Raw genomic sequence first — 17,939 nt, 5'->3', positions numbered from 1 at the left:
CTCTCTGTCTCTCTCTCTGTCTCTCTCTGTCTCTCTCTCTCTCTCTCTCTCTCACACACACACACACACACACACACACACACACACACACACACAGGTGTACCATGCTCCCCCATCCAAAAGTAAAGTGTAGAAAAGTGCTCCTTCCAGTGGACAGGGGCTTGTGACAGTGGCTTCCCCTAGAAGCCACAGGTTGCCTTGTCTTTCCCAGCAGCTTGGCCTCAGTATCATGTACCTTTCTGGGTTTCTTAGCTGTCATTTTCCTTTGTCCTGTAGGGTTGCAGGTATTTTCCACCTGAACATAGACTAGTTAGAGAGTCCAGGACTTCCCACACTCCCCAAAGATATACATCAATGTCCAAGGACAGGTTCGGAAGGGAGGTGCCCCCCACTCACCAGTCACACTCCGGGGTCCACCCCCCAGAGCCTGGACTGCTTCAAGCTGGCATTCCTTTTCTGGACCTCTTTAACCTAGGACTCTTGTCTCAAGCTTTCTGAGGGTTCCCAGGGCCCCCGTTACTGACTGCCACCTCTCTCTCCCTTAACTGGCCAGCGTCTTGATCTGGTGCATGCTGGATCAGCAGGTCCATTTCCTTGGCTGTCTGCCTTTGTCCTGGTACACAGTGGCAGCCAGGCATGGCACCTACCTGCCTGCCTGCCTCCTCTTCCTGCTCACAGCTGCCCTTGGCTGGGCTTCTGCATTGCCTTGCCATGGCTCGGATTCACTGGCTTCAGTGTGATTTTGTGAAGCTCCTTTTTAGCTTTACATGTACTCAGGAGAGATATTTACTCAAACATATAGAAGCATATGACATGTGACATACATTTATTTTTGTTTTGCCCAGAAATATTTTTCCTGCTTGCAGTTCCCTCTCTAGTAGAGCTTGTTTTTTTGTCCTGTGTTTCCATAGGCCTGACCTATAACTTCTACAGAGAAGCTTTATCATCTCTGACTGAAAGAGTAAAAGAGGACAAAATAAGCAACACCACGATGGTAAATGGCCCCTGCTTTCCTGGGGGTTTAGACTTGAAAAAAAAAAAAGAAAGAAAGAAAGAAAAGAGTTTCGTGTGCACAGGAGCACACAGCCAAGTTTGCAGACAAACATTGATCTGAATATATTTTGTGTGCTTAAATGGTATGTGTGTAAGGGGGGAGGGCATATAAAATACTCAGATACCAGTCATTCATGAGCTAGTCTCACCGTGCATTCATGTTTAGTTAATTTCACTCAAAGCTTGGGAACAAGAGGGAGGTCCAGGTCTGAGTATTTTTGTAAAGAATTCAGGTACCACTGCCTACCTCTTGTTCTAATACAGCTAAGTAACAATTGCATCTTAAACTACTCTGTGTCAAAGCTTCTCTGTAAGTCTGTGATTTGGGATATTATTCCCATTTTACAGATAAAGAGAACTGAGACATAGTCAGGTACAATACAAGGTCACAGAGAGTAGGCAAGTCTCTTGGATCTCTACCCTCAGGTGGGGTCGGAGTTGTTTTAATTCATCTTGGGTAATTTTGATGAATAGCAGGTTCTCAGATCTGCCTGCCCCACATCAGGTCTCCCAACCCTGCCACCATGCTAGCCTCCTAACAGCCTGCTCCTCCACGTTGGATAAAACATTTAAAACATATTTAAACAGCAATTTTGGGAAACTATGTAGCATATGGACTTTGCCTTTTGATCTCAAAATGATGACAAACAGATACTTAGATACTTCATAAAAGAAATATTACCAGAAAAAAAAATTATAGAAATCTGGCTTTCAGCTTGATTGTGCTTTAATTTAAACAAAATGCAACTTTGCTGGGTTCCCTTTTGTGGTATTCAGGCCTGGGCTTGTTTGTCTCTAGTGATGGTCCTCAGTCAACACTGAAACTGGATCTGTAACTTAATTCCCATCACCAAAACCCAGAAAATGCAGAAACACCTCTGAATTCTCCCCCTTGTCTCAGAGACCAAAGGAAAGGAGCCAGGAAAACACCCCAAACCCTTAAACAGCGCTAGGCAAGGGGGAGATCACTCTTCCATTCCGTGCTAAGGCCCAACCTCTTGCTAGTCCCTGCAAAGGGTCCCCATCTCAGCATCAGTGTCTGCACCAGCTTTGGCGCGCCACCTCCACAGCAACAGGCGGGGGAGGGGACATGGCGGGGACAGCGCGGGCCTGGTGACGGCCCACGTCTCCCTGCCGCGTGGGACACTCGCGGCCTGGGAGCAGGTGGCTGCCCTGTTCGGTCCGGTGTGCGCCGAACCGGGGGCGAACCGAGCTGAAAGGCAGCTTATGGCTGCTAAGGAAGGAGGCGAGGGCCGCAGGACACGGGTGGGGGCAGGCCAGGCAGTGGGCAGGTGGCCCGGATCCCTGCACGCTCGGCGGCGAACAAGCCACAGCATCTATCCCCCGGGGCCTGGATGCTGCGAACCAACGGAGAAGGCCAGGCAGGAGTGAGGACAGGGTGCACCGAGAGGGAGCCCCACTCGCGCCAGGCGCCGGCCAAGCACACTCCCCGCCTTCCAGCCCTTCCCGTAGTTTTCCCAGTACAGCGGGAGTGTTCCTCGCAGGCTTTGGAAAGCCAGCACCGAGCGGGCTCCGACGACGCGGAGAGAGGTGGCCTTGGGCATTAAGACAACAGAAGGCCACGCGGCCACTCTCGCAGAGTATTACAACCCTGTCCAGGCTGGAAAGAGTGGCGATGCCCAGAGGCTTGGCGTGATTTTGCCCACTGTGCCCCGCGTGCCGAGGAGTCTGTTGACACGAGCACCCCTCACCCACCCACTCCCTTGCCCCTATGGCCGGAGCCTGCCTTTGTACTTCGCTGACAGCAAGACTGGCTGATCACACCCACTGGTGGTGGCTGCGAGTGTGTTGGTGTGTGTGTGAGAGAGGGATCATTCCACTCTGTGACACCTCCAAGTACGGGGAAGAGCACCCGTTTGTCTCCGCAGGAGTCCCATTGCTTATCTCTGACCCAAGCGCTCTTCCAGTTTCTCTGTTGTGGACTGAAGAAGATAACTCTAACTCTCTCTCTCTCTCTCTCTCTCTCTCTCTCTCTCTCTCTCTCTCTCTCTCTCTCGTGTGTGTGTGTGTGTGTGTGTGTGTGTGTGTGTGTGTGTGTTTAAAAAGAAAGAAAGAAAAAAACAAAAAACAAAACCGAAATCACAGACTCTCTGCACCCTGGCCCTCAAAGCCTGGGAGAGGTTGCAGATGAACAAGCAATCTCAGGGAGTCTGAGCAGCCCCACCGAAGGCCTGGCGGGTGCCTCTCGCATCGCAGCGCGGCCCGGTGCAGTGGCTGGGTTATGTAAGAGAGAGCCCTCCCTGCGCTCCGCACCATCTGTTAATATCTTGATATTGGAAAGTTCGGTGCCTGAGGCAAAGCCAGGGCTGGCGGAGAATAGCTTCCAGCCTACTCCTTATTCTTCTAGGGCAGGGAATACCCTCCCCTAGCCCTTTGTTCGTTTCTGTCCACTTCCCCGCATCAAGCTGTCCTATGACACACACCCCCTTGGTCACCAGTAACCCTTCATTCCCGTGGGGTTTTCTTTGAGAACACCTTGTTGCGTGTTAAGTCTTTCCTATGAATGTTACCAGTGTGGCGATCCTGTGCCATTTTATGGTAAAATGTGTGTGTGTGGGCGCTCTTTTTGTTCTGGTGGGGAGAAAGCTTTATTATTATTATTATTATTATTTTAAATGAGTTTTTCTGACAGTCCTCATGGCTCCCAACTTCTTTGGAGGGATTCTCTGGTGTTTACTTTGAAAGCTGTTGGTTAAACAAACATCTCTCGGAGGCTTCTGTGCAGTGGGGTTCCCAAGAGAGAACCGCCGCAGCTGCTACTTGCCACTGATCTGGTGGCATTTCACTTTCTCCCCCGCCACTCAGAACAAATCCAGGTTGGGTTAGGCGTCATGCTGGGCACAGGGGAGGAGAGGGAGAGGCCAGCCTTCAGCCCGCCTCTAGGCGACGTGCAGCAGGCTGGTCTGCTCAGGCTGCTACAACGACCTCCCTCTGGTCCCCTCCTCAGGTGGGTGGTGGTGGGTGGGTGGGCAGGCAGGAGGCCTCCAAGGCTCTCCAGCATCCTGCTCTCGGTTTGCCTCTTCACTGGATCCGCTTGACACCCCCCCCCCCACACACACACACACATCTCTTAGGCACTAGTGACTGCTGTTTGTAAGGTTTCAGATGACCTATAAGCAATGCTTTCCCTTCCTGGCCCCTAAGGGTTTTTAAGAAGGAACAGGAGGAAAAGTCAAGGCAAAGTGTGTTTAGCCCAGATGCGCAACTGCTTTTCGCCAACAACACTTTAACCACTCTTCAGAGAAGCCACTAGTACAACCTGCAAGAGCGCGGCTTGTCCCAAGACGAATCAGAACTCGTGCTCACTTTAAGTGACTAGGATGGTGCTGGCCAGGGTGGGCAAAAGAATGGCTTGCAAGGAGCTTGGCCCCTGACTTCGCAGATGAAGCCGGTATTTAGGACACCTCTGGTCGCCAGGCTGACTGATAGCTTTTTCTTTATCAGAAAACAAACCGCGAGTCGGCAGAGATAGGGGCCCTGGGCCTCATGACCGCGACTACTCTAGTGCGGCTTGGAACCCAGGGGAGCTCCGCTTAAGCCCTGGCCAGACAGCACGCCGGGAGCCTGGCCTGGACAGTTAGGGGGCAAGACAGGGCTCGGCTAAACCTTTCAGAACCCCAGGTCGCCACCCCAGCTCACACGCCCAGCATGGCCAGCGCTCGGCTTTCCACGCGCAGCTCCTGTACCCTAGTGCGGGCTGCGAACTGCTGCAGCTGAGCGTGGCAAGCCGCGAGCGAGCCTCAGAGGCGCAGGCTGTCGGTGGGGAGTTTGCTTGTCTGTCTGGCGGTTACCCCAGCTTTATGTCAGGCCTATTTTGTCCCTCTGCGAGATTGATAAATGACTTATTTGCGGGCACGCAGGAAACTTTTCCCGCCGCCAGATCCCAATCGTGTCATGTGCAAAGCGCGCGTCCGAACGCTAAGTGCAACTAACACAAACTACAACAGAGTGGAATCTCTTCGTCCATCCTTGCCTCTTTTCTCCCCCTCCAACCTCCTTTCTCTTTCTTCCTCTGTATCCTTCCTTTTAGTCGTCGAACTGACGCTAACTTACAAGCGCAGATTCTTCACGAGAAAAATAAAGGGTCGAAAAATTCTCAGAATCCCAAATTCCACCCTTTTCAGTTTACCTCAAAGGTGTCCAACCCATATTTCACCCCCATTTAACTGGCACGTGAGTGGATAATTTCACTCCCTGGTCCCGATTTACGACAGGAGTCCATCATTGGAGGTGCGCAATGCTGTTTTCCGACTTGATCTCGGGAAGGTCTCCAGGCAGTCAAGGAGGTGGGAAGACGGATGGGGATGCTTAGGTGAGCTGCTTTTTTTCCTGCACACCCACCTAACTGGCCTGATTTTTTTTCTCTCTCCCTCTCCCCCTCTGTCCTTTTCAATATTTGAATTCCGTGCCTGCCAAAAGTTTCCCACAGGGCACACACTTCAGACATACACATTGACACCGTTGTTCGACTCACAGGGGATTAATATCCTCTCCCATTCTGATAAATCGGAGAAGGTCCTAGAGTGTGCGCGGCATACGAAGGCGGCGGGTCTGCTGGTGTACTCGCATCTCATAAATACTCTGTCACAACACGTTTCAACCTTTGATCTGATTGAATTGGAGGGACTCAGAAAAATTCTTGTCCCCACAGCACCTTTTGTAAAAGTCTCTAATCTCCTCGGTATGAACATTTAAAGTGCTTCTCAGCTCTTGAGGCTCGGGATTTATGGAGTGTTTACGTCCACACTGTCTCTTTAGTAAGCGCTGCTGTTAACTGCCCAGGGAGAGGACCATTCAAGCTGAGGCTGGAGGCTCTTCAGCATTTGTCAAGGAAAGCCAAGGCCCTCTTTAAGAGCCACGTTATCTGAAGAAATCTTGCTGCTATTTTTCACCCAAGATGTCAAACCAACGTGTGTTTTATGTGACTTTAAGTATTAGAGTCTGAGATGTCTTGCCCAATAAACTTTTAAGTTTGTCATTCAGACTTCGAAACCACGTCAATCCTATATCGAACTAATTTCTTTGGCCATGTTGGGATGCGCGAACTGGAGAAGGGTGGCCGAGAAATGATGTTTATAGCATATGTGGTCACTATGCCTACAATTGAAATAATATTTTTAAAGGTAACCGGGGGCGAAGTCCTATAAATTCTGAGGTCTGATTGACTGGGACTCGGCCAGTCGGGTAGAGCTTTTAATATCAGACTTAGCGGCCCCAGTGTGAAATCTCTGGCACCTATTTATTTTTTAAAACCTAAGCCTACCTGTGTTTGCTCATCCTCTTTAAAAGGAAACTGGGGTGACTGGTCCTATTGATACCATCTATGATCGTTTCCAAAGCGGAACGATTTGTGCCCCCCCCAACATTCCGCCCTTTATGCCACCCCGACCCTTAAAACATCCACTTTTTAAATCCTGTATACTTTTCCGAGCCTTCCTCCATCCCAGTCTGGGGAGCGCTCCCGGCCGCTGGGAGAACTCCATCATCTGTGTCAGTGAAATGGAAAAAAAAAAAAAAAAAAAAAAAAGACCTGCGTCCTGGAAGAGCAAGTGTAAGCCGGGCGCCGCGGTGCACAACGCCCGCAGATGGCTCGCGGCGGCCGGGGCTCGGCGATCCAGGCGCCCCAAGCAGTGGCAGGGCGGGGTGGGGGCCGGGGCTGGTGGCCCGGGCGGGGGAGCGCGGGGCCCCCCTCTCCTCCTCTCTCCCCAGCCCCTCACCCCCACCCCTTTTATATATATGTATATTTTTTTTTCCTCACAAGTTCTCTTGCCTCGCTATCCCCCCTTGAATCCGAAGGCGCCTCGCGATTGGGTGCTGGGACCGGGTACGTCAGTGGGACTGTGACGTGCAGTCTTCCTGTTTCCTTCAGCTGTGTCTTAAAGTAAATCTTGTTGTGGAGCGGAGCCCTCAGCTGAGAGAGCGCTGGGAAAGCGACGGCCACTGCAGCCGGGGAAGCCGCGCGGCGCACACAAGCCTCTCCGCCGTGCTCGCTGCTCCCCGGGCCACCGCTCCGCGCTCCAGCCCTCGGCGCCTTCTCCGCTCTCTCTCCCCTTCTTCCCCGGGCTCCCGGCTCTGCCCTGCGCGCCTCTCCCCTCCCCTCCCTCCTTTCTCCCCTCGCCTCTCAGCCCTCGCCCAGATCACTCGCTCCCGCACAGACTCACCGACCCCTGGGCCAATTATCACCAGTAAGACATCACCGCGTGCGCGCGTGGGTTTCTTCTCTGCCCGCAAGAGAAGAAGAGAGGGGGAGAGAGAGAGAGAGTGAAAAGAAAGAGAGAAAGAGAGAGAGTGGCTGCGCCCCGCTGCTGCCCGCACCGCGTAAGTATCTTCACCCGGTTGCTGTCCCCTCCCCTTTTCCAGAATCGCTCGCACTGGCTCGTTCTTGAATGGGAAAGAGAGAGAAGAGCCTCCCGTTACTCACACCCGTGTAAACATTCTTTTTCCAAGGGGGAAAATGGTGTTATTTACATGAATCGTGATCAAATAGCCTCTAAAAACAGTTTTCTAAGCAGGAGGCTCAGTGGAACTCCGAGCTCCGCTCCTCCCAGTAAACGAAGAGTAAGTGACCTGCTTGGCTTTTATTTCTTTCTCGCGCCTACCGGTGACTGGGATGATGGTGGCGATGGGGGGAGGCTGGTGTTGCTGGACTTGTCGCTGATCTTGTCACCTTTTGTGTACTGTGTCTGGGATGCGCTGAGGCTCTGGCTTTCTTTTATTTTGTATTATTTTTATTTCTTTATTTTTCTTGTACTCTTTTCAGGGGAGGGGGCCGCGAGGAGGACGAGTCCCTTTTGGTTGTTGTTCTTCTAGATTTTTGTTTTCTTGCAATCTTCCCAGCTTCTTCTTTTTCTTCTCCGGGAGTTGAAACTCCAGGGCCTGTCCCCAGTCCTTCTCCCTTTGTCTTGTTTATTCTAGCTGCCTTTCTTCCTGGCTTTCCCTATTTGCTTGGTGTTTGCATACCTTTCACTTCTCCTTTTTTAACCCGGGGCAGAGGGCCGGCCGTGGGGAAGAGGGCGGGGAGGAGGGGGCGCCCGGTGACTTTCCTCTGTGTGCTCAGAGCAGGGAGCTTGCACCCAGCTCTGCAACAGAGGAGAGACGAGTTGGGGGGACGGTCCGGTCCGGAGGAGCGAGCGCGGTGCCCGTCCACCCAGTCTGCTTGCCCCGCGCTGGGAAGCACTGAGTGGGGGGAGTTTGCCCGAGAGCCTCAGGGGTCGCTAGTGGGGCGACCTGGACGCCGCACCGAAGAGGGCCGGCCCGGGGTCGGGGTGTGCTTGGGCCGCCCATAGACGAGAAGAAGCTCCCAGCCATTACTGGCACGCTTGGGTGGTGGGCAGCTGCGCCCTGGCCTCGCTGAGTGCCGCTACTCTGCTGCCCCAGTTCCTAGGACTGGGGAGGGAGGAGAAGAGCCCAGCAGAGTGGAGAGGTGAGAGTGATTGTTGCTGAGAAGAACGACGAGGAGGGCGGGAGGAAGGGGGAGAGCTGCTATCTTGCCTGAACAGACAAGGAGAAGAGACGGGGGAGGGGGGCGGTAGACCTCACCCAAAGTCCAGCTGAGCAAGTTGTCGTTGCCTTTGCTGTGCCAGCCGGTTAGTCCTGCTAAACTGAGCGCCTATGCAGAGAGCGATGGGGGCCGGGGGAGAGCAGCGAGCCACACTCAGGCTCTCCCACCCCTGCCCAGCTTCTTGGGAAGTTGAGTCTTCCCGGCGGCTCAGAGCAGAAGCAGAAGGAGGGGCTGAGAGACAGTCTTAAGTAGCCCAAGGTTGCTGGTTGGAGCGCGAAACGCTGTTCTTGGCAACCCAGAGCCCTTCTCCGCCTCGGGGAAGGCTGGAACCGCACCTGCTTGCTTCTATTTTTCCTAGAAGATCTGTGTTGTCTCCTTAAGCTAATGAAAACAGAGCAAGCCCAGGGTGGCCTCCTCTCTCAGAGTCTCCCTCTTGTTCTCCCTTGCCGAGCTCTCCCTGCTTTTTACCACCCCCTTCCCATGCCCCTCTGTTAAAAAAAAATATATTTCCTCTCCTAAACCAGTCAGGCAAAAGTCTGTTAACAGAATGCACATGGGCAGGGCTGGACAGGTGTGTTGTGTCAAGAAAGACAGGTGCAAGTTTCCTGGGGTCTGTCTTTCTGTACAGTTCCAGACTACAGGCTTCAGGGATGAAGAGGTTTGTGAATTTATGGTGGTTCTCCTTAACGGGATTGTCAGGCTAATGGGAATCAGGCTCTTGGCTGTTGTGTCTGAGCCCCTGCCGTGAGAGTTTTTTTTTTTTTGGGGGGGGGGGATGTTAGTTTGTATTTGTGTATTTGTCTTAAGGATGTTGGCAGGTGACTGCTGAGGTCATATCTCAGGCTTCTGTCTGCCAGCCTGCCAAAAGCAACCCCACCCCCACCCCCACTTCAGGGCAGCAGGTGGAAGGAGTTGACTTTCTCTTTGCTTCCCTCCAGTTTATGCCTCTCTGGCAAGTCGGTGCTTAGAAAGGGGGGTTGGGGGAATCTCGTGTGTGTGTGTGTGTGTGTGTGTGTGTGTGTGTGTGTGTGTGTGTGTGTGTGTTGGACAGCAATGAGTAGTTTGTAACTGCCTAAAATACCAAAGCCGGTTCACAACTGTGACTGCCATTAAAGCTTGTCTTTGTAGTGTTTTTTCTCTCCCTGCCCCAAAAGAATAAGTGTATGCCTAAACTCTTTCAAACCCTGTGTTAAATACTCTCATAAAGTGAACCGTGCCTGCCATTGTATCAGACATGTGCCAGGTGTCCTAGATAGGACTTTGATGGAGAGGGAGAATCTAAGTCTGTGAGAGGGAGCTGGGCTTTTGCTATTTGATGGAAGATCTGGGCAGCCAGTTCTATGAAGAGTTTCTTGCAAGAACTTCTGAGTGTTTTCAGAATGAAACAGGCTGCTTGCAGTGAGAAAGAAGAAAGTCTGCTTTTGTGCAGGAGAGATGTTGGGAGTTCTATGTAAGTCTGTCTAGGTTCTTAAAACTTAACCTTCTGAGGCTGTGTCTCCTGTTTGAGTTGTATGGGAATAGGCCAGATGATAAACATTCTTGTTGGTTAGTTTTGTTATTTGGGGTTATTTGTCTTTGTTTCCATGAAAATGAAAGATACATGTCACTTAGTCTTTTAACTTAAACATTAGTCATCCCCCTTCTATAACTTTCTTTGTATGCTTTTGAAGATTTTAATAATTAAAATGTTACCTATGACTATCTTCATATACCTTTTTTTTTAACAGGCATTAGCCATGCTTGGCACTTACTGATATTTTATGTGCCTGTTCTGGAGAATTCTACTCATTTTAGTCATTACTTTGTGAGGATAAAATCTTGCATATGCAACATGTATCATTGTTTCCCATGTGTTCATGGCTAGCTTGGTTCCTTTGCAAGCAGGTTGTGCAACCTCCAAGCCTAAAACTGACTCACTTTGTAAGTTACTAGGCCCTTCTTATTTACTCAACTCTTAACATCTCTCTCCACAGATCGCTTGTATCATTTCAAGTATGGTTTCAGCTACATACTATCAGTGCTACCAATATAAGTTTTCCTACTTAGAATTTTAAAGGAAATTATCAAATGTTGTCAATGTTATACTATGAAAACAGTATGCATGGTGATGTGTTGTTATAGATTTAAAATGCAGTGTTTGTATAAATACATACAAGGAATTTCGTCAGTATGATTGCCTAGTTCACCCCAAGCTTCAAAAGGTAATTCTGACCATTTTGATCTTTCTGCAAAAAAGAAAAAGAAGTGTGAGTGTATTTTTTTAAAGATTATTTCTCACACTCTTTTATCTGCCCAATTTGATGAATTACAACTTTGAAATGAGTGGAAATCAATATGTTGGGCAGATCTCAAAAAATGTTCTGTGTTCATTTTTCAAGTTAAAAATGAATGGAATTTTAGATAAGATGAGGACAACCAAGTGAAATGGTTATGGTTTAAAAACCTCTTCCTGTAAAAGGAAATTTAATTTTTTGCCAATAAGATCATAACTTGTTAAAGTATTAACTTGTGCCAAGTAGGTTCTTCAAAAATGTCAAAGGCTTTCTTCACCTTGTAGCATGCAGAAATATCTCTAAGTCAGAAGTTGCTACTTAGCAGAAATGCAGGGAAGGGACAGCTAGTGACTGTGTGTGTGTGTGTGTGTATGAACGTGTGTCTGCATGTGTGTGTGTGTGTGTGTGTGTGTGCGCAGGTGTGTGTGTGTGTGTGTGTGTGTGTGTGTGTGTGTATGCATGTGCACATGTACAAATCAAAGCTTCTGATTTCCCCCTGTTGAATTCAGGCTGGTTTTCAAAATGACTTAAACTATTGTTGATGCTGTTCCACTTGAAACTACATGACTAGCTTAAATCATTAGAAACCCCCTTTTAAAAAAATAAAATCCAAGTTATTTCTTCAAATAATTTTATCAACCTGGACAGATAGCTGAGTAACTCTGGTAGGAAGTCATGCCAGCCTTACACTCCCCATGCCTCATAAAAGATTTCTCTGAACTATCTGGATAATTACCATAATGAAACACTTCTTTGTCTAGAATCTGGGCTCCAGATAGATGTAGTAAAAGTTACACACCCCCTCCCCAAAATAAGTTCTTTATTAAAATCGAGCCCTGCACCACTTCACTTTGTATTGCTGTGTTTCTTTGAAAAATTCTTTACTGAAAAACTGTTTTGTTTGGGTTTTTGGTTTTTGGTTTTTGGTTTTTGGTTTCTGTTTTTGTTATTTAACAAAAAAATGAAGTCAAAAGTACCCTCTGCATGGATCTTCTTTGTGAGACAGAGTGTGGGTTTCAGGAGGACTCTTCTGGAGCAGTTAAATCTGACAAGCTCAGGTCTTGAGTTGCTCTCCTGCTCCCCCTCCCCAGCAGTGGCATCTGCTGCTTCTTGCTGTCTATTGTACAAGGGTTTCAGAGCGTGTGTGTAGGCTGCGGACCAATCCGTGCAACACATGCTCAATAATTTAACATTTTAACATTATTTCCACCTGAATTCAGGAGGGCTTTATAAGACACATGTATTTGGGCAGTGATCCTTTGGGTCCAGAGTCTATTATCACTATTTTTCCATCTTCTTTATAATGTTTCTCAGCAAGACTGGCCCAATGGCTTTCTATTGCCTGCTTAAACCCCAGATCAATGTTAAAGTGAAAAACATTATAAGAATCCATAGTGATTGGAGTTGACAAACCACAGCTTAGTTCACATGCTACGAGATGTTGCATTGTTGGGTGGCTTAGTGGGTTGACACTGTGGGTGACTAAGTCCTTATGTAGCATCCTGGAAACTATGGGTTGGAAATTATGGGAACCCCTGGAAAATGTGCTCGCCTGTCTTCCTTTTACCATGGCCACTTAAGAGCACATTTAATGTGGGGGAACAAAACATTTTTATATATTCTGTTTAATGAAATACGATATGATACTAGGTCAGCCAGCTATTATTATTTAATCTTGCCTATAATTTCCCTAGATTTTGGCCCTGATGTGCCTGGTCACTCTCCTTTTATTTCTAAGTTTAAATCATAAAGCTATTTGGAGAAATAAATTAATGTATATCTATCAAAATAATGCCCTGTCTTTCCCACTTATTTTGTTTTTATATTTGTTGTTTATATCTATCTCAGCTGGATATCTTACAGGAAGACCTCAAGTATTGGTAGTCTTCTTGCTCAAAATAGAAATAAATCACTATTTAATTTTTAAATGATACCTGATTAAAATTTTTAAAAAATCAGTTTAGTTGAGTGAATTTGGAGGGAGTTACAGCATATTGGCTCTCAATGGATCCAGTGTGTATGCTTAATTAATATTTATTCTCCAGTGAAGGTAAAGAGTGGGATCACCCTACCTTAGGAAGAGCCCGGTGTCTCCTTTTGGCTCTGGTTTAAGGCAGGGATGCAGCTGTTGATACCTAGGCAACATGAGAGGAAGTGCAATGGATGTGAAGGTGATTGGCAGCTGGGGGAGGAAGGATGCCTGGAATGACCTTGTGCTCATGAACACACTGGCATGTCCTCCGGGAGCCTCTGCTCCAGAGGTGCTCTCCAGAGTCCAAGACGGGGGGCAGGAGAGAGGAACCATCTGTGTGGCAAGGTGAACAGGGCAAGGCACAGAAAGGAGTTTCTTCCAGTCTTCACTGGAGGTCTGTGTGCCTTACAGGGGATATTGAAGGGGAAAAATAGATTTACACATGCATACAAATGACGTAAAGATGTTGAAATGATGGCAAGAAGTCCTGGTTTCGAAAGCTGCTGTATACACAAAAGAATCTTCCTGGGAAATTGTCCCCTTGCTCCCGTCCTTACCCTGACCTGACAGCTGCTCCTGCATTACCTATCAGACCCAATGTGCTGCCAGAAACATATGTGTTGCTGTATTTTGTCACCTCCAAACCAGTTGTATTATTAGTGGGAGAGGAGTCTCGGTTGTTCTGAACTTAATGTTGAACTTAAAGGTATTGAGATCGCTCACTCCAACCCAAGTTCAGGATATTTTGTCATGAACTGTTTCACCCTCAGACATACAAAGATCTCTAGAAAGAAATAACATCTTGCCTTCAAGATATGACAAAAATGGCTCTTTTAAAAAACATTTTGTCATCAGAAATTAACAAACAAACAAAAAACCCACCAAGAGCAAACACAGCATGGTGAAATATTTATCATGAAAGAAAAATCCAACAATAAAAAACAAGAAACAAAAACAAAAAACACCAACATATTATTGCCATGTAAGCATGGGATATTTTCTTGATTTTTGCAGGTTATTTCATGCTGAAATTATGCCTATTTGCATGGGTAGTCATTCTTTAGAACTATCCACAGATGCACTCCTAGGGAGCACGGAGATGTTTTTACAGGTGAACCGAAAGAGATGGAGAGAATCCAGCACTCCACACGCTGCCTTTGGCAATGGACCCTGTTATTGTGAAGCTGTGCTCTGTTAAGCAAACGCAAAGTTCAATATCAGATAAACCCGGCATGAAGGCAGTATTTTCATTTTCTTCATAAAACGTTAATTGTAAACAAAAAAGATGTGCTGTCTCTTGCATGCATATAAAATTTGGGGTTAGCATTGCTAGTTACTAAGTGACACAATGTATCAAGGGCCTTTGATAAAATGTAGGCAAGGGTGTTTCCTTTTTATATCTTGTGGTTCCCCCCTCCCAGACAATGCTAGTTTGCATACAAAGAAGCTACCTTCCTTTCTCATATATTTGATTGATATTTTGTTTCTTTTATATCTTTCTCCAGTTGCTTCTTCTGTTTAGTGCCCCCCATCCCTTAACTTGGCATAGGCAATAAGAACCAGGAATGGTGTGTGATGAAGAGTTTCTTAGCCATTTGAAGTCCCGTTTTTGACAGATTTACCAGAAAAAAACTAGTATTGTATATATGTGTGTTCTTGCCTGGTTCAATAATGCACTGCTGCCCATACTGTGCGTTAAGTACTGTGACTCCTAAAAACATGGCAACAGTCCATCTCCCTTTCTAACAATTGAAGTCACCAAATGGATAATGTGACCCTTTCTAGACATCTCTGTGTTAGATGTACACTCAGCCATAGAGACCATCTCCACCTGTGAATTCACTGATCAAAACCCATAACTGTACTAAATAAGCAGTATTGGACAGTGCGTGTCTGTGCCTTCATCTCAGTACTTAACATACCACTTATGCTGAAGATGTTGGTTGCTACATTCTTCCCAGGTTACATGTGTCAAAGTTGCTTTTAAATTCTGTAATGAAATAGCTATGTCTATTTCAGCCTTCCCTTCCTTCAGTAACAGAAAAGCCACAGTGGTTTCCACATCAGATTTTCATCCAAATTTCACACAGCCTCAAAATTTCACCCTGTTTCTTAAGAGTAACCCACTCCCCTCTTCTTTTATAATAAGAGTCTCAATGCCCCCAAATTTAATCAATTGCTCATCAGAGGCTATGTTCTTATAATCTGCCATTTCTTCTGAAGATAAACAGTATCATTTTAGGCATTTGTGAAAGAGAATCATATTACTGGTGCTTAAGCAGTTTTTAGGTTTTTTTTTTTTTAATCTTAATCCATCTTAAACCAGTGGAGCAGAAATATTTAAAAATGTTTCATTTCAAGCAGAGTTCATGATAAATTGCAATAATTGTGATGTGCCATAAATCCCAGAGCCTATGCATTTTGCATTTGATTCAGGATTGAGGTCAGGAAATTTGGAGAAATTTAAAGAAAATGATTCATCAGCCCTTTTGTTCTGTTGGCCAGGGTCCCGGGATTCTTGAGCTGTGCCCAGCTGACGAGCTTTTGAAGATGGCACAATAACTGTCCAGTGATGCCTGACCATGACAGCACAGCCCTCTTAAGCCGGCAAACCAAGAGGAGAAGGGTTGACATTGGAGTGAAAAGGACGGTAGGGACAGCATCTGCATTTTTTGCTAAGGCAAGGGCAACATTTTTCAGTGCCATGAATCCCCAAGGTTCAGAGCAGGATGTTGAATATTCTGTGGTGCAACACGCAGATGGGGAAAAGTCGAACGTACTCCGCAAGCTGCTGAAGAGGGCGAACTCGTATGAAGATGCCATGATGCCTTTTCCAGGAGCAACTATAATTTCCCAGCTGTTGAAAAATAACATGAACAAAAACGGTGGCACCGAGCCCAGTTTCCAAGCCAGCGGACTCTCTAGCACAGGCTCCGAAGTACATCAGGAGGATATATGTAGCAACTCTTCAAGAGACAGCCCCCCAGAGTGTCTTTCCCCTTTTGGCAGGCCTACTATGAGCCAGTTTGATGTGGATCGCTTATGTGATGAGCACCTGAGAGCAAAGCGCGCCCGGGTTGAGAATATCATTCGGGGTATGAGCCATTCCCCCAGTGTGGCATTAAGGGGCAATGAAAACGAAAGAGAGATGGCCCCGCAGTCTGTGAGTCCCCGAGAAAGTTACAGAGAAAACAAACGCAAGCAGAAGCTGCCCCAGCAGCAGCAACAGAGTTTCCAGCAGCTGGTTTCAGCCCGAAAAGAACAGAAGCGAGAGGAGCGCCGACAGCTGAAACAGCAGCTGGAAGACATGCAGAAGCAGCTGCGCCAGCTGCAGGAGAAGTTCTACCAGGTCTATGACAGCACAGACTCTGAAAATGATGAAGATGGCGACCTGTCTGAAGACAGCATGCGCTCTGAGATCCTGGATGCACGGGCCCAGGACTCGGTGGGGCGCTCAGACAATGAGATGTGTGAGCTGGACCCAGGGCAGTTCATCGATAGGGCCCGAGCCCTAATCAGGGAGCAGGAGATGGCTGAGAACAAGCCTAAGCGAGAAGGCAGCAACAAAGAAAGAGACCACGGGCCAAACTCCTTGCAGCCAGAAGGCAAGCATCTGGCAGAGACCTTAAAACAGGAGCTGAACACGGCCATGTCACAGGTTGTGGACACAGTGGTCAAAGTCTTCTCAGCCAAGCCCTCCCGCCAGGTTCCTCAGGTCTTCCCACCTCTCCAGATCCCCCAGGCCAGATTCGCAGTCAATGGGGAAAACCACAATTTCCACACGGCCAACCAGCGCCTGCAATGCTTTGGTGATGTCATCATTCCGAACCCCTTGGACACCTTTGGCAATGTGCAGATGCCTAGTTCCACAGACCAGACGGAAGCCCTTCCCCTGGTGGTCCGCAAAAACTCATCAGAGCAATCTGCCTCTGGCCCGGCCACTGGTGGCCACCACCAGCCCCTGCACCAGTCACCCCTCTCTGCCACCGCAGGCTTCACCACCCCTAGCTTCCGCCATCCCTTTCCCCTGCCCTTGATGGCTTATCCATTTCAGAGTCCATTAGGTGCTCCCTCCGGCTCCTTCTCGGGGAAAGACAGAGCCTCTCCTGAGTCCTTAGACTTGACTCGGGACACGACAAGTCTGAGGACCAAGATGTCATCACACCATCTGAGCCACCACCCCTGTTCACCAGCACACCCACCCAGCACCGCAGAAGGACTCTCTTTGTCACTCATAAAGTCTGAGTGTGGAGATCTTCAAGATATGTCCGACATCTCACCTTATTCGGGAAGCGCAATATCCTTTTATCTTTCCCCTCAAGAACAAGCATAAACAAAAGCCCAGAGGAGGTCTGTGCAAAGCTTAGGTTCCCACACTGTATAGGAGGATATATGGCAGTATGTTTTCTATGTGCTCTGGGAGGGTTAGTTTTGTTTGGGTTTGGGGACTTTGAGAAGCTTCACTATGTAGCCCAGGCTGGCCTAGGTCTCCCTAGATACTCAGATGACAGGCATGGACCGCAGTGCACAACTTCCTTAAGAATGCTGTCTTTCCTATTAGTTATCATGACAGGCTTGTGACAGCCATGTGCTGGGTGTTTCTGAGTGCAGAGAAACTTAAAAACCCATCCCAACGTGTCTATAACTTAGACAAGTGCTTAATTGCCTCTAGTAACTGTTTCCAAGGTGATTTCCCAACAGTGCTTTTTTCATTTTTTTCTGCCTTTCTTCCTGTGTGTCTTTCCTGTCTCCTTTCTTGAGAGCAGAGGTGGGGTAGGGGTGGAAGTGGGGAGATACCTTGTAAATACTGAGTTTTATAAAGATGGTAAGTTTCGTGACAGAAGTAAGGAGAAAAGCCAGTTTTCAGACCCGTGACTCCATTAAGAATTCTCACTGCCAGCTGCCTTTGAGGCTACTGTGGGCTACAGAGGCCTGACTACATCTCACATAAGGATGCTGTGGTGTGGGACAGATAGCGATGGGTGTGGGGAGGGCTTGCCTTCTCTCTTTAATCTCAAGTGAGACTGTTTTTAAAGGACATGGGCAGGTACTTATTTATTCCTATGCTCTCTCTCTCTCTCTCTCTCTCTCTCTCTCTCTCTCTCTCTCTCTCTCTCTC

General features: G+C 47.9%; 2 protein-coding genes across 18 annotated transcripts in view; one reads left to right on the top strand and one right to left on the bottom strand.

The window, feature by feature from the left end:
• Positions 1-7,364, bottom strand: part of LOC110292153 — a 176,571-nt gene extending 169,207 nt beyond the window's left edge. For 3 of the 7 annotated variants that reach the window (XR_003836693.1, XR_003836695.1, XR_002377675.2), the window contains exon 1: positions 7,236-7,293. The gene's annotated coding sequence lies outside the window, so the exon portion shown is untranslated. Of the gene's footprint in view, positions 1-5,548; positions 6,689-7,235 lie in introns of those variants that run through there. The other 4 variants (XR_003836697.1, XR_003836698.1, XR_003836694.1 and 1 more) reach the window with 4 other exon arrangements.
• Prox1 (prospero homeobox 1) overlaps positions 5,266-17,939 on the top strand; it is a 51,884-nt gene continuing 39,210 nt past the window's right edge. For 3 of the 11 annotated variants that reach the window (XM_029477296.1, XM_029477293.1, XM_029477284.1), the window contains exons 1-2: positions 7,307-7,392; positions 15,326-17,117. In XM_029477296.1, the coding sequence (XP_029333156.1) occupies positions 15,393-17,117 (1,725 nt within the window). In that variant the 5' untranslated portion in view covers positions 7,307-7,392; positions 15,326-15,392. Of the gene's footprint in view, positions 5,387-6,883; positions 7,393-7,427; positions 7,633-8,108; positions 8,498-9,370; positions 10,026-15,325; positions 17,118-17,939 lie in introns of those variants that run through there. The other 8 variants (XM_021159241.2, XM_029477287.1, XM_029477290.1 and 5 more) reach the window with 7 other exon arrangements.

Source organism: Mus caroli, chromosome 1 (assembly GCF_900094665.2).
Source record: "Mus caroli chromosome 1, CAROLI_EIJ_v1.1, whole genome shotgun sequence".
Lineage (NCBI taxonomy): Eukaryota > Metazoa > Chordata > Mammalia > Rodentia > Muridae > Mus > Mus caroli.
This window is presented reverse-complemented; position numbering and strand designations above follow the sequence as displayed.